This window comes from Hyla sarda, chromosome 2 (genome assembly GCF_029499605.1).
Source record: "Hyla sarda isolate aHylSar1 chromosome 2, aHylSar1.hap1, whole genome shotgun sequence".
In the NCBI taxonomy this organism is placed as follows: domain Eukaryota; kingdom Metazoa; phylum Chordata; class Amphibia; order Anura; family Hylidae; genus Hyla; species Hyla sarda.
The window spans coordinates 259,189,701-259,205,538 of NC_079190.1; the positions used below are offsets into that span (position 1 = coordinate 259,189,701).

Here is a 15,838-nt window from a genome sequence, read left to right on the forward strand (position 1 = left end):
GTTTAAAGTGACAGTGGTCAGATTTTCAAAAAATGCCCAGGTCATGAAGGTGAAAATGGGCTGGGTCATGAAGGGGTTAAAAGCGCTGTGGGGGCAAGATATATAGCACTGCAGGGGGGGCAGACATATAGCCTATATATCTAGCCCCCCAGTGCTTATCTAGCCCCCCCCAAGACCCCTGCCGGTGCATTTATCAATATATACTCCCGCAGCAGTGTATGTATAATGTGCCCCCCGCAGTGCATTTGTCATAATATGCATCCGCAGTGCTATATGTGAAAAGTATATCTAGCAGCAGCACATCACAATATTCATTTTAAAAACCCCGCCAGGAGCCCTGAATGGCTCCTCGGTACCGGACACTCAGGGCTCCCTGCGGCGGATTCAAACATGAAACTAAATACACAGGATACATCACAGGGTTGCGGATCCTGCCGCCCGCTCCCCTGCTTAATAACTTCTGAACGCATCGGGTCTAAGAAGTGAAACCCGTTGCAATCAATCCCTCAACCCCTGCACTACAACACCCATCATGGAACAGACTCTGTTCCATGATAGGGGTAGTAGTACAAGCACTAATATAGTCTCCCCAGCCACCCGCAGACTCCTGCAGCTGGGGGAATTACTACTCACATCATGGAAACAACTCTGTTCCATGATGGGAGTAGTAGTCGTCCCACAACATTGCAGGAGTCTGCTGATTTCACCTCTTCTGAGCATGCTCAGAAGTAATGATGGATAGTATAAACTGGGGGCAAACGGATGACATTACAGGTTCATCTGTTTGCCATGACTTCAATGTTAAATTTAAAAGATCCGTTTTTCCCCCGTTATTTTTGACAGGCAAAAAAATTTGGCATTCAACGTCTTTTGCCCGTCAAAAATAAAGGATCAAAAACAAAACGGGTGCACACGGGTGATAAAGGACTGTAAAAAAAATCTCATTGAGATCAATGGGATCCTTTAACAGCCCTTTGCAACCCGTTTGCAAAAGTAGTAAACGGATTGCAGAATGGGCATTTTTTGACGGGAACAGGCGACCGTGTGAACGAGCCCTAATACAGTTACTTTACCTGCGAATCTCCAGGGTAAGCATGCCAAATTCATTTAGGATTCTATATTTTCCGGGTGGTGATGTTTTCAGTTCAATAGGCTGTCCATTTTTAAACCTGTAGAGACAGTTTATCAGTCATTAAAGTGTGAGTCTCAAACAGTATAACAACCTGCTACATATAATTAAAAAAAAGCCCATATTTTACCTCTATTTTTATGATGTTATATAACAGTTCTAGGCTATCTTAAAGGGGTACTCCGGTGAAAACCTTTTTTCTTTTAAATCAACTGGTGCCAGAAAGTTAAACATATTTGTAAATGACTTCTATTAAAAAATCTTAATCCTTCCAGTACTTATTAGCTGCTGAATGCTACATAGGGAAATTCCTTTCTTTTTGGAACACTGATGACATCACGAGCACAGTGCTCTCTGCTGACATCTCTGTCCATTTTAGCAACTGTGCATAGCAGATGTATGCTAAGGGCAGCATGGTGGCTTAGTGGTTAGCACTGCTGCCTTGCAGTGCTGGGGCCTTGGGTTCAAATCCCACTAAGGACAACAATAAATAAACACTTATTATTATAATAACGTCAGCAAAGAGCACTGTGCTCGTGATGTCATCAGAGAGCATCCCAAAAAGAAAAGAATTTCCTCTGTAGTATTCAGCAGGTAATAAGTACAAGAAGGATTACGATTTCTTAATAGAAGTAATTTACAAATCTGTTTAACTTTCCGGAGCCAGTTGATTTAAAAGAAAAAGGTTTTCACCGGAGTACCCCTTTAAAGGTAAATTTAGCCAAAAACAGTCTGTGACATATGATAGATACTTTGAAGCATAGCTAGCTAGGATACTGAGCAATAAGGGCAAGTGCTGCAGCCATAAATTCACTCTGTCTTGGTCAGGATATTTAAGGTATATAATGCTCTTGGTAAAGCAATCCTCGATACACATCTGTAGGCACTCTTGAGAAGTAGGCTAAGTCTATGACCAGAATCTTTTTGATTTATTGAAGCCCATTGAAATTGTACATGTTGTGTTAGAAGATACAATATTTCACGGGGTTATCCAGGCAGTTATGGCATATAAACATGCCATGACTGCCCATAAGCAGGCCTGCCAACTCAGGTATAACAATGTCAATAGAAAAATGCAGTTTAAATGGGCACTGTCAGATTCAAAAACTTTTTATATGTTTAAATCTTGACCAAACATTAACTTTTCTAATATACTTAATAAAAAAAATGTTATCTTGTTTTTATAAAAATCATTGCATATAAAAAAGACCCCTAGAACATATATCTGGCTGGCTGCAGCATAATCTTTGTCCCAGCAAAAGCACAGGCTGGGACAAAGTACAGGAAGTGATTGTGGGACTCACGCTTCTCAGTGATCACTCCTGTCCTATGAGACTCCTGTAATAGAGCAGCCTGCAGTGATTGGAAAAAGAAACCCAGCACAGCAGACTTGGGGCAAAAGTGAATGCATGGTGAGTGAGGGTGGGCTCAGTGCTTACCACTGACACATCCCTTCCTGTGCAGTGGATGTCAGAATGAGTGAGCAGCAGAACAGAGGGATTTGTGAGCCAAATAAAGAAACTAGACACATAAAAAAGACATGTAAAGCATTTGCTTGACCTAGTGAGCCACATATATGAGCATTATTTTATATCAAATGACTGGTATGCTCTAAAGGGGTACTCCGCTGCCCCAGCATTCATAACATTTTGTTCCAAACACTGGGTACGGGTGGCGGGGTCACTGGGATATGATGTCTAGGGGCGGAGTACTCCTTTAAGGCCAGGTTCATTTGTGTTCCCTATCTTCTGGCTTTAACTTAATCTTCAAACAGTATTTTATGATGCTATAAGTGTATGATTGTGTTTCTCAGAGAATAATGCAGCGTATACTCCACAAGCAATCCTTCTGGAAAATTCTGTCCTTGACCTGTCACTAAAAAATGTCACTTACAAAAGCTTATACATAGAGATCAGTAATCATAAAATGATTAAAGTGTACCTGTAAACATTTATGAAAAATGACTATAGTGCAGCACTGTGCTGGATTTTTCTCAATTACCTTCATTTTGAATTCTTAAAATACCTTAACATAGGTGGCGTTGTCCCTGATCTCTGCTGCACATAACTCCACATGAGGAGAAGGCACTCTCTGCTCCATCTCAATAGCAAGACCCAGGGCCGTAGAATCACATTACACTGGGTCTCTGATGATAGGTGGTATAGAGACAGAGCTGACATTTTTGTCTCATAAAGCACAGTTACTAATAGTGGGGGAGTGGGGACAAAGACGTCTCCTGCAAAGAGCTTTACTATAGTCATTTTTGATAAAACCTTCGGTATACTATAATGAAACAAATGATAGACATACTTACCTTGTTGAGTCCAGCACTGGTGCTCTGGTCCATCCTGGTGTCTCTGCTTATTTCCCTGTGTGACACTGGGCACAGCCATGCAGTCTTTATAGACAAACATTGGTAGTAGTATGGATACGTAACTATGGTAGTATTCGTAACTTTAGAGAGAACCGGGCCGCACATAAGTGCAACCCAAACAGCTCCCAGTACTTCCTGGGGCATAACTTCATATGTAAAAAGTAATGCCACATTCTACAGTAATGAATATTTTAACATCCCTCACGCCATATACAAGTGAGCCTTCTCCAGTCATGGAAGAATAAGCTCTGAAAGTTGCAGCTATTAGCTCACCCAGGCTTGAGTGATAACTCTGAGCACTGAAAATAGAAACATTGGTGCAAGAACAAGATTTGGACAGAACTTGGCTGTGGCTTACATGGCTACAACTGGAAAACCTACATTTCAGTGACTATATAAGATCAATTTGCATATGGTGCAAGCACTGTTAAAATATTCATTTCTATAGAATGTGGCATTGCTTTCTAAATTCAAAGGCATGATAAAAGTGCTATTTGCCTACATTATAGGTTACTGGGATCTGTGTATGTTGCATTTATGTTCCCAAAGGTTTTCTTTAAACATGGCACTGTCATGGAATGCCATTAGTCAGTTTGTGAAATTACTGATTTGCCAGATCTCCCGCTAAAAATGACTGACTTAAATGGGCACTGTCAGATACAAAAACTTTTGCAATTGCTTTCATTAGAAAATTTTCAAAATGTCATACTGAAAAAGTCAGTCAAATAACTGCCCCCTGCCTGCTTGGACACATACTAGTCCTGCTGTGTCCATGCATCATCACCTATATCCTGGACACACTTCCTTGATTGACAGCTGTGAGCACAAGGCTCACAGCTGGAGGAAAAATCCTCCCACTGTCAGCTTGTGTCCCTCTACTGTCAGTGAGGACAAGCTGGGAGTTGTAGTTTTGCTAATGCGAGGGGACATGTGAGCAGACAGCATACTGAGGGATCGGGCGGAGACCTGCACAGTGTGGCCACGTCACCTCCATATGAGAGGAATTCAGACTAGTGAGCTAAATTAAAAGTGTAATAAAAAAATAAATAAAGGTGCTAGACACATAAATGTACATAAATTTGATGTACATGGTCAGGATTAGGTACTGAGTGATATATTAAAAAAAAAGTTTTTTTTTGTTGGATCTGACGGGTACACTTTAAGAATTCCAGACTGTCTCTGTAAGTGATATTAGCAAATGAACTATGCTCTGGTGGCTTAATCAAACAGGTTTCCATGGCCAAGCATTATCAAGTGGAAGTGTCCAAATAAGGCCCAAAGTGTCAATATTTTGTGTGGCCAGCATGATTTTCCAGCACTACCATAAAGGAAAACTGTCAGCCAGTTCACCTACACTAAACCTTGTACACTGGCTTATATTGTGGGTGAACAGGAGTCCAACGAGATGTCACTTACCTAAATATGTCCAGTAGGTCCTGAGATATGTCCCTCAGAAGATCCACTGCTGAATTCAGTGAATCGTGCAGTGGGGGCGGGGCTTCTTCAGCTTAATTTACATATTCATTGTCTGTGACTCCACATCCTAGCGAAGTGGAGTCACTAAGCCGCGCCCCCACTGTGCGATTCAGCAGTGGATCTTCTGAGGGACATATCTCAGGACCTACTGGACATATTTAAGTAAGTTAAATATAACAATTCAGGACAACTCCTCTAGGCACAATATAAGATAATACATGTATATATGGATATAAATATATAGAATCGTGTTTGAAGTACAAAAAAATATATGTATTAAAAAAATATAAAAAATATATATTTTCTTTTCTCCTTTTTCTTTTTTCCCTTTCCTTATCTCTCTGTACAAATTTTGCCTCTATACAGATTTAACCAACACCTGCTATATGATTAAGCACAAATGTCTTTATTACAAATTAAAATAGATTAACCCCTTGCCGCAAATGGACGTTCATTAACGTCCATTTGCATCTCTCGAGGTATGGCACGCGCTGAGCAGGTGAACGCGCATCATACCCGGTGAATTCCGGTTGCTATAAGCAACCAGGACCCACTGCTAATGCCGGACATCGCCGATTGGGCAGATGTCCGGCATTAGTCCTTTAAACGCGGCGATCAAACTTGATTAGCTCAGTGGTGCTGTTTGGGACTGCCACAGGGAAATCACGGTGTCCCGAACAGCTTGCAGGACGTGAGAAGGATCCCTACCTGCCTCCTCACTGTCCAACCGCTGAATGACTGCTCCGACGGACATGCTATGGCGGACTGATCAGTGTAAGAGATCAGAGTAATGCATGTTATAGTGCCCTATGGGAGCTATAACATTGCAATAAAAAAAAAAAAAAAGTTAAAGGGGTTATACACCATAATATTCACACTGTTTCAGATGGAGGATCGCTGTACTCAGCATTACATTGCATGTACCTACAGAGGATCAGACACCAAAACACATTTGTGTTTTTTCCTCTATTAAATGTTGATAAGCGGTTTCTAATGTTTCCAGTTTTACTATTAACCTAATAATTTATGCAGTATCTGACCACTATTTAAGCATATGCATAGGGATCCCATGCAAAGCTAATTACATCACTGTATTTTAATCTATTTTAATTTATAATAAAGATATTTGTGCTTAATCATATAGCAGGTGTTTTATTAAGTCTGTATAGAGGCAAAATTTGTACAGAAAGAATAGGAAAGGGAAAAAGAAAAAGGAGAAAAAATATATATATATTTATATATTTTTTTATTATATATTTTTTATATACATATATATATATAATTTTTTTTTTTTGCACCTCAAACACCATTCTATATATTTATATCCATATACACATTTATTATCTTATATTGTGGTGCCTAGAGGAGTCGTCCTGAGTTGTTTTTTATTTTTCATTTTATACTTGTTCAGTTCAGGGAGTTGCAAGAGTAACACTCACGTTTCTGAAGACAGGAACTCTGGTGGATGTGGATCCGCTGAACCTGTGTGGCAAATGACTCGGACCATACCAGGAGCGGAGTCTAAGGTGCCGCTGGTTTTCACCAGAGCCCGCCGCAAAGATGCATGGACTTGCTGCTGCAGGCGACACCCAGGTCGCTACCCCTTGCACGGCTTGACCACACAGTCGGCTGAGGAGATGCGAGGCACAGGAGGGATAAGACAGCTCGTAGTCTGGATAGCAGAAGGTCAGGTCAGGTGGCACAGTAGCGTAGTCTAGACGTAGCAGGAGGTCAGTAGGCAGGCGGTAGAGGAGCAAGGTCGAGTCACAAAGCAAGAGATCAGATACACGGCAAGGCAATAACAGGAATACTTTCTCTCAGGCTCAAGGCAACAAAGATCCGGCATGCAGCTGAGGAGGGTGGAGGAATTTATAAATGAGCCACATTCGGATTACACTAATGAGCATACTGGCCCCTTAAATGTTAAAGCTCCGGCGCACGCACGCCCTAGGGGACAGGGAGCCTAGAAGCAGAGGCGAGACAGGAGAAACACCCGGAGAGTGACGGACTGGGGCTACTGCAGGTAAGGGGACCATGCGCTCACGGTCAGCGTGTGCGGCCGGAGCACATAACGTAACAGTACCCCCCCTTTGGTCTCCCCCTCCTTTTATGATTCAGGAAACTCCTGAGAAGGTCACAGTCCAGGATATTCTCCTCAGGTTCCCAAGATCTCTCCTCAGGACCGTAACCCTCCCTTTTGACCAGAAAAAATTGTTTACCTTTCACGGTTTTAGTGGCAAGAATCTCTTTAACTTTGTAGACGTCAGAAGAGCCGGAGACAGGTGTGGGCACAAGATTCTTTTGAGAAAACTGGTTTATGACAAGAGGCTTGAGGAGAGAGACGTGGAAAGAATTGGGAATACGTAATGTAGCAGGTAGACAGAGTTTGTAGGAGATAATTTTTTGTAGAATCTGGACGGGACCAAGGTAGCGAGGACCAAGCTTGTAACAGGGTATCTTGAAGCGGATGTACTTGGATGAGCCACACCATGTCACCAGGAGAGAAGGACGGAGAAGGTCTTCTACTCTTATCAGCTTGCTCCTTCATGCGTGAAGAAGCCTGGGACAACGACTGTCAGGTCTGTTGCCAGATGATGGAGAAGTCACGGACCAGCAGGCAAACCGGAGGAAACTGGGAGAGGAAGAGGAGAATGGGGATGGAGTCCGTAGACAACAAAAAAGGGAGACGACTTCGTGGACTCGAAATCTTTATGATTATATGAGAATTCAGCTGAGAGGAGAAGGTCGACCCAACCGTCTTGGCGAGCTGAAACAAAATGTCGAAGATAAGTCTCAAGAATTTGATTAACCCTCTCTACCTGACCATTGGACCGAGGGTGGTAGGCTGAGGAGAAGTCTGGATTGATGTCCAGACGGTTACAAAGGACTCGCCACACCACGATCCGAAACAACATGCTGAGGAAGACCATGTAAATGAAAGACAGCCAGCTGTGGGGCAGAAGTAAGACCTGGTAGAGGAATGAAATGAGCCATCTTGGAAAACCGGTCTACAACGACCCAAATGACAGTGTTATTACGAGATGGTGGCAAATCGGTGATGAAATCCATGGCGATATGGGACCAGGGAGTCTCCGGAATGGGTAAAGGCTGTAAGAGTCTTGCAGGTCTCTGTCGAGGAGTTTTGTCACAGGCACATATTTCACAGGAACGAACATACTCAGAAACATCACATTTAAGATGGGGCCACCAGTAGTGCTGGGAGATTAGAAGTAGAGTCTTGCATATACCAGGATGACCTGCTGTCAAGGAAGAGTGACCCCATTTCAGTACCATGCGTCTCAATCTGGTGGGCACAAAGCATTTTCCCAGAAGAACATGCTGAATTTTAGCAGGAGCGGCAGGAATCAAATGGTCAGGAATTATATGATTTGTCAGAGCAGAGGACCTGGAGAGAGCATCTGCCCTGATGTTCTTATCTGGACGGAAGTGGATGAAGAAGTTGAACCTAGAAAAGAACAGTGACCACCTTGCCTGGCGGGGGTTGAAACGCTGAGCAGACTGAAGGTATAGAAGATTCTTATGGTCGGAGTAGATGCTGACTGGATGAGAAGAGCCTTCCAATAAATGTCGCCATTCCTCCAAAGCTAGCTTGAGAGTGAGGAGTTCACGATCTCCCATGGAGTAATTCCTCTCAGCAGGAGGTCTTGGAGAAGAACCCACAAGTCACAGTCTTGCCCTTGGCATTTGTTTGAGTAAGAACGGCACCTGTTCCAATAGATGAGGCATCAACCTCCAAAGCAAAGGGCCTCTCCAGATCTGGTCTTGCAAGCACAGGAGCAGAGGCAAACGCAGACTTTAAACGTGAGAAGGCCTCTTCAGCCTCTTGAGGCCAAGATTTAGGATTAGATGTCTTCTTACTGAGAGCCACGATTGGAGCAACCAAGGACAAAAAATGTGGCATACATTTTTGATAATAGTCGCGAATCCCAGAAAGCATTGAATAGCACGTAGGCCCGAAGGACGAGGCCAATCCAATACTGCAGACAATTTATCTGGATCTATCTGCAGGCCCGATGAGAGACAATGTAGCCAAGGAACGGAAGACGGCATTTCTTAGGTAGAGGAGATCCTTCCATAGTCGCTGAAGAACCAGACGAACATGAATACGATGTTCCTCTAAGTTGGAAGAGAAGATCAGGATGTCATCAAGGTATACGACAACACATGTGTAGAGAAGATCACGGAAGATATCATTGACAAACTCTTGAAAAACGGCTGGAACATTGCGGAGACCAAAAAGCATTACGAGATACTCAAAATGTCCATCACGTATTGAAGGCCGTTTTCCATTCATCTCCCTTACGGATACGAATGAGGTTATACGCTCCACGTAAGTCCAACTTGGAGAAGACCTTGGCACCACATAGACGGTCAAAAAATTCTGAGATAAGAGGTAGTGGGTAATAGTTCTCGAACCGTGATTTTAATAAGTCCCCTGTAGTCAATGCATGGAAGGAGTGAGCCATCCTTCTTCCCTACAAAGAAGAAACCAGCTCCAGCAGGAGAAGACTTACGGATAAATCCCTTTTGAAGATTCTCCTGGAAATACTCAGCCATAGCTTTGGTCTCAGGAACCGATAGAGGGTATATCCTTCCAAGAGGAGGAGTGGTACCAGGCAGAGACTCAGGCAGAAAATCTGAGAAATCTTGGTAAGGTGGTGGCAGGCCAGGTAAAGGAGGAAGACTAAAAAACTTTAGACTGAACTGGTTGGAGGTAAAAATTGTGACAGGATTGTCTCCAGCAAATTATTTCTCCAGAATGGCGTTGCAGCCAAGGAAGGCCAAGAAGAATCTCCGAAGTACAGTGTGGTAGAACATATAATTCCATTTTTTCTTTACGCAATACTCCCACTTGAATGACGAGAGATTCTGTGCAAAAGTGAACCATACAGTCCAGATTTTGTCCATTAACAGGAGAGATAAATAAGGGCTTGGCAAGCCGAGTAAGGGGAAGATGATACTTGTGGACCAAAGCCGCATCAATAAAGTCACCTGCTGATCCAGAATCCAAAAATGCTGTAGTGCTAAAGGAAGACTTGGCTGAAGTGAAGACTTGTACAGAAATAGTTAAGCGTGGAGAGGTAGTATTCACAGCCAGGGATGCCTCTCCCATGTACCCTAGGTGTGGGCATTTCCTGGACGCTGTGGGCGAACTGTACTTGGGTGAACTGTCCTTGAGAAAGTGCTCCGGGCTAGCACAATACAAGCACCAATTCTCACTGCGTCGTCGTGACCTCTCCTGTTGCCTAAGACGAGAACGATCTACTTTCATAGCCTCTTCGTCAAGAGGCGCAGGAAACTGCAGAGGTGGACGTTGAAACACGGGTGCCAGGCGAGGATATCTCTGTGTTTGGGCAGGTTCCCTCTCTAAGTGCAGTTCCTCCTGTCTCTTAGCAAAACGCACATCATTGCGTGTTGCCAAGTGGATAAGTTCAGTCAAAGAAGATGGAGAATCACGTGCTGTGAGGGCATATTTAATCATGCTTGACAGTCCTTTTCTGAATGTGGCACACAAGCCCTCATCATTCCATGCAAGTTCTGAGGCTAGAGTGCGGAATTGAACTGCATAGTCACCAACAGAAGAATTCTGTTGACAGGGGTTCAGGAAAGCCGACTCAGCAGAAGAGGCACGTGCGGGTTCCTCAAAGAAATTCTGCCAAAAAAGCCGTCAAATTGGAGGATACCGGATCACCCCGGTCCCAAAGGGATTTAGCCCAGGCCAGGACTTTTCTGGACAGTAGACTAATGACAAAGGCCACCTTCACATGTTCCGTCTGAAACTGTTCAGACATGAGCTCCAAGTGCGTGGAGCACTGTGTAACGAAACCTCTGCATAACTTGGAATCACCATCATACTTAGAAGGTAAAGGCAGACGTAGCTGGGAGCCAGAAGACACTGCAGGAACTCGTGGTGGGAGTGGGCCAGGTTGCAGTACCTGCTGCTGTTGTTGCTGCAAGGCCAAAAGCTGTTGCATCATAGCTGACAGTTGGATGAGTTGCTGCACCTGTCATGCCAATTGCTGAGACTGACGTACCACAACGGAGGGAAGATCCGCGACTTCAGGCAAGGGTACCTCAGCGGTATCCATGGCCGGATCTTTCTGTAACACTCACGTTTCAGTAGACTGGAAAACTGATGATAGTGGATTGTTGACTTGGTGACTTGATGATAGTGGTAGATGACTTGGAACGTTCCAGGGAGCGGAGTCTAAGGTGCCGCTGGCTTTAACCAGAGCTCACCGCAAAGCGGGATGGGCTTGCTGCGGCAGGCGGCAACCCAGGTCGCTACCCCTGGCACGGCTCGACCACACAGGCGGCTGAGTAGATTCGAGGCACAGGTTGGATAAGGCAACTCGTCGTCTGGATAGCACGAGGCCAGGGCAGGCGGCACAGTAGCGTAGTTGGGAACGTAGCAAATGGTAAGTTGGCAGGCAGCAAAGGAGCAAGGTCAGGTCACGGAGCAAGGGTATGATACACGGCAAGGCAATATACAGGAATGCTTTCTCTAAGGCTCTAGGGCAATAAAGATCCGACAGGGAAGTGTGGGAGGTGGAGGAATTTATCAATGAGCCACAGGTGTTACTAATGGGCGCACTGGCCCTTTAAAGCTTAAAGCTCCGGTGCGCGCATGCCCTAGGGGACAGGTACATGCGCGCCAGAGCAGAGAGGCAGAGGCAGGAGCAGGAGAAGAACCAGGTGAGTGACGGGCTGGGATTTGCATGCAGGTGTGTCCCACGATGCGAATCCCAGCCCCGCCGGCAACAGCAGGTAACAGGACCATGCGCTCACGGCCAGCGTGTGCGGCCGGAGCGCATAACATAACAGGTGGATTCACTGTAAGATGCTGTTTATATTGTAGTTCATCAAATAACTTACACCAGGAGGTAGGCTTAGCCCCCATATGTTGACTTACTATTTGATATCTATTTAAGTATAAATATAAGCACATTTTGAAATCGCCTATCATTAACAAGGGTACATCAAGAATCTGAAAAAAAACAGTCAGCCTGTTCACCCACACTAAACCCAATACACTGGGTTATAGTGTGGGTAAACAGGAGTCCAACGAGGGGTCATTCACTTATATATGTTTAGTAGATCTTGAGATTTGCCCCCCAGAATATCCTTTGCTAAATTCAGTGAATCACGCGCAGGAGGCGGGGCTCTGCCGGTTCAATTTACACATTCATCCACTTCATGGGTTTAAACCATTTGGGCTTAGTGTAGGTGAAAAGGCTGACAGTTTTTCTGTTAACCCCTTAAAGGGGTACTCCGGTGCTTACACATCTTATCCCCTATCCAAAGGATAGGTGATAAGATGCCTGATCGCGGGAGTCCCGACGCTGGGGACCCCCAGGATCATGCATGCGGCACCCCGTTTGTAATCAGTCCCCAGAGCATGTTTGCTCCAGGACTGATTACTGGCGACTACAGGGCGGGCGGCATGTGACATCACGCCCCCGCCTCCGTGTGATGTCACGCTCCGCCCCTCAATGCAAGCCTATCGGAGGGGGCATGACAGCACCGGAGTACCCCTTTAAGGACATGCACTGTAAATGAACGGCGCTGCTAAAAGAAACTTAGTGCACAGCGCCATACATTTACTGGGTGGCATCTTGGGATCACCGCGTCCCCGGGCTCGGAGATTCGGACGGAATGGCTGCTGTTGTCTACCAACAGAGCACAAAGCGGCAAATCACAGTTTTTCTTGGGCAATTGGGTCTCTGGTGACCTGATGACCCAGATAATAAGGCTGATTCGTGCTTTCCGAGGCAGCACCAATCACGCTGAATAATAGGAGAGGGGTGACAGGGGTGCAACCCCTCCTATCCCTGCAATTTGTTGATCAGGAGCTATCAACCAATCGCAGAACAGGGGCGGAGGGGTTAAAGTGGTAGTCCGGGCAGAGTCCATGGTAAGAAGGAGAACATGGGCCGCAGAGGCAGCTCTTAGCGGCAGGCAGTGTGGAGGTGTGTCATCTCCAAACTGTGGCCCTCTAGCAGTTGTAAAACTACAACTCCCAGCATGCCCAGAAAGCCATTGGCTATCTGGGCATGTTTGGAGTTGTAGTTTTGCAACATCTGGATGGCTACAGTTTACACCTGGGGTGCATTTTTTTTCCCCACTTTTTTGTGGGGCGTTTGCAGTCCATGCCGCCAGCAACTGTTCTTTGCTGTGTGGACGGACTCTACCCCATGTGCAGATTGTGCTGATTGCTGTTCAGCAATTTTGAGGGGTACAGGTGTTTTCTTTTGCTATTTTGGGGGGGGAGTTTGCGGTCTGGTCACACAGAAAAGCCACTTGTGGCATGGACCACAAACGCCCCAAAAAAGTGCAAAAAAAAAACCCTGCACCCCAAAAATGCCACCAACATAACCCCCTCCCCCACCCCCATACACACACATGATTTATCATCTATATAATGGCAATTGTCCAGCCAAATACCACCCCCATCCTTTTTTTTATACTTTGGCTTTTACTTTACCGCAGATAACATTATTCACTTCATTTCTCAATTATTAACTGTAAGACTGCCACCATAAGTGTAATCGACAAACAGCCTTGTTACTACTTTACTCAAATCCATGTTGTTGTTTCTGTGTTTCTATTAGTTTGACTGAACACACCCAGGAATCTAAATTTACTGCAAAGTCAATTTGATGGCGACTTAGACAAACTTGTCTGTCCAACAGTTTACCACCCAACACTCCAATGCTTTTTTGGTTAGACCCAATAGATGGACCCCATCAATACAGCCAAAATGAGGAAATATTGGGGCCTCGCCCTCTAAGTATATCCAGTGACTTTGTGGCCGCCCTTGAGCATGGTGCAGAAATATACACCATATATAGATGAGGTGTATACTTGTGCCCCTGCCACACCCCCTCCATGTGAGACACTCACAATCTCTGCAACGGTCATCCACCGCGTCCAAATCCCTAATTTAGGCTACAAATGTGCATGGGACTCTCTCACTCCGGAGCCTTGTCATATTTCAAGGCAACAGGTTATGTCTATATATGGGGTATTTCTGGCAGAAATTGCATAACTTATTTTTGAGGGTCTTTTTCTCCTTTTACCACTTGTGAAAATGAAAAATTTGGGACTACACCAGCATGTTAGTGTAAAAAAATTATTAATTTTATACTCACATGTTGGTGTTGTCCCATTTTTTTTAATTTTCACAACAGGTAAAAGAAGAAAAAGCCCCCCAAAATAAGTAACACAATTTCTCCCGAGTACGAATATACCCCATACGTGGACGTCAAGGGATCTTTGGGCACACAACATGGCTAAGGAGTGAGAGCACACTATGTACATTTGAGACCTAAATTGGCGATTTGCACAAGGGTGGCTGATCGCTGTAGAGGTTCTGACATAAACGCTAAGCAAAAAACACCTACATGTGACCCCATTTTGTAAACTACACCCTCGAGGAATCTAACAAGAGGTGCAGTGAGCATTTACACCCCACAGGTGTCTGAGAGATTTTTCAAACAGTGGAACCTGTTGGGGACTAAATGCTCACTGCACCCCTTGATACATTCGTGAAGGGGTGTAGTTTCAAAAATGGTGTCACATGAAGGGAGTTTCTACTACCCAGGAACCATGGGGGCTTTGTAAATGCAACATGGCCCCCACTTCTATTTCAGCCCAAATGCTCTCTCCAAAATCCCAATGGCGCTCCATCCCTTCTGAGCCCTGCTGAAAAAATGAATAAGGGAGTGAGAGCTCCACTGAGAAACCCCACGTGTTCCTCAGGGGTGCCTGCCCCTGAGGAAGTTGCCTGATGTTTACTCCACGTTCACCACAAAAGTAGCATTAATGCTTATAGGTTTCTAGCCTTTAGGGGCTCAAACCTATGACTAAGAGCCCTGAGGGGCTAGAAACAGGTTTTGAAGCAATATAAATAAATAATGCTGCCTTACCATTGGATAGTTGGTTTAGGTGTTCCAAGTACAGTGCAGACCAGCACAACAGACATTCTTTCCCACACACAATGTGGCCTGAGCGGTATCCAAAACATAGGTGCACGTCTTGCACATAGCTCTCTGAATTCTTTATTCCGTCTGGAATTTTCTTCAGCCTACAGGGAATAATTTTAATACATTACATTATATATTAAAGGGGTTTTCCAGGACTTGTTTTTTCCGAGACTTTAATATATTTTTGGTGTGTCGCTGATACCCTCCATACATTTTGTAGTGGCTGTGCTTGGTTACATAGTAACATAGTTCGTAAGGTTGAAAAAAGATCAGAGCCCATCAAGTTCAACCTATAACCCTAATGAGTTGATCCAGAGGAAGGCAAAAAACCCTCATACTCGAGGTAAAAATTCCTTCCCGACTCCAAATATGGTTGATCAACAGTCTGACCCTTTAGATCTAGAATACATAACCTGTAATATTATTATTCTCCAAAAAGGCATCCAGACCCCTTTTAAATTATTTTACCGAGTTGACCATGACCACTTTCTCAGGCAGAGAATTCCACAGTCTCACTGCTCTTACAGTAAAGAATCCCAATCTGTGCTGGTGTAGAAACCTTCTTTCCTCTAAACATAGAGGATGCCCGCTTGTTATAGATACAGTCCTGGGCATAAATAGATCATGGGAGAGATCTCTGTATTTATACATAGTTATTAAGTCTACACTAAGCCTTCTTTTTTTCTAAACTAAATAACTCTCATTCTGATAATCTTTCTGGGTACTGTAATCCTCCCATTCCCCGTATTACTCTGGTTGCCCGTCTTTGAACCCTCTCCAGCTCCACTATATCTTTCTTGTACACTGGCGCCCAGTACTGTACACAGTATTCTATGTGTGGTCTGCCTAGGG

At 44.5% G+C, this 15,838-nt stretch overlaps 1 protein-coding gene across 1 annotated transcript in view; it reads right to left on the reverse strand.

Annotated features, from left to right (window-relative positions):
* Nucleotides 1-15,838, reverse strand: part of MYOM3 (myomesin 3) — a 141,204-nt gene that overhangs the window by 101,646 nt on the left and 23,720 nt on the right. Inside the window, exons 4-5 of the mRNA XM_056557031.1 lie at nt 14,930-15,087; nt 1,074-1,169 (exon numbers count right to left, since the gene is read on the reverse strand). Of these exons, the coding sequence (XP_056413006.1) occupies nt 1,074-1,169; nt 14,930-15,087 (254 nt within the window). The remainder of the gene's footprint in view (nt 1-1,073; nt 1,170-14,929; nt 15,088-15,838) is intronic.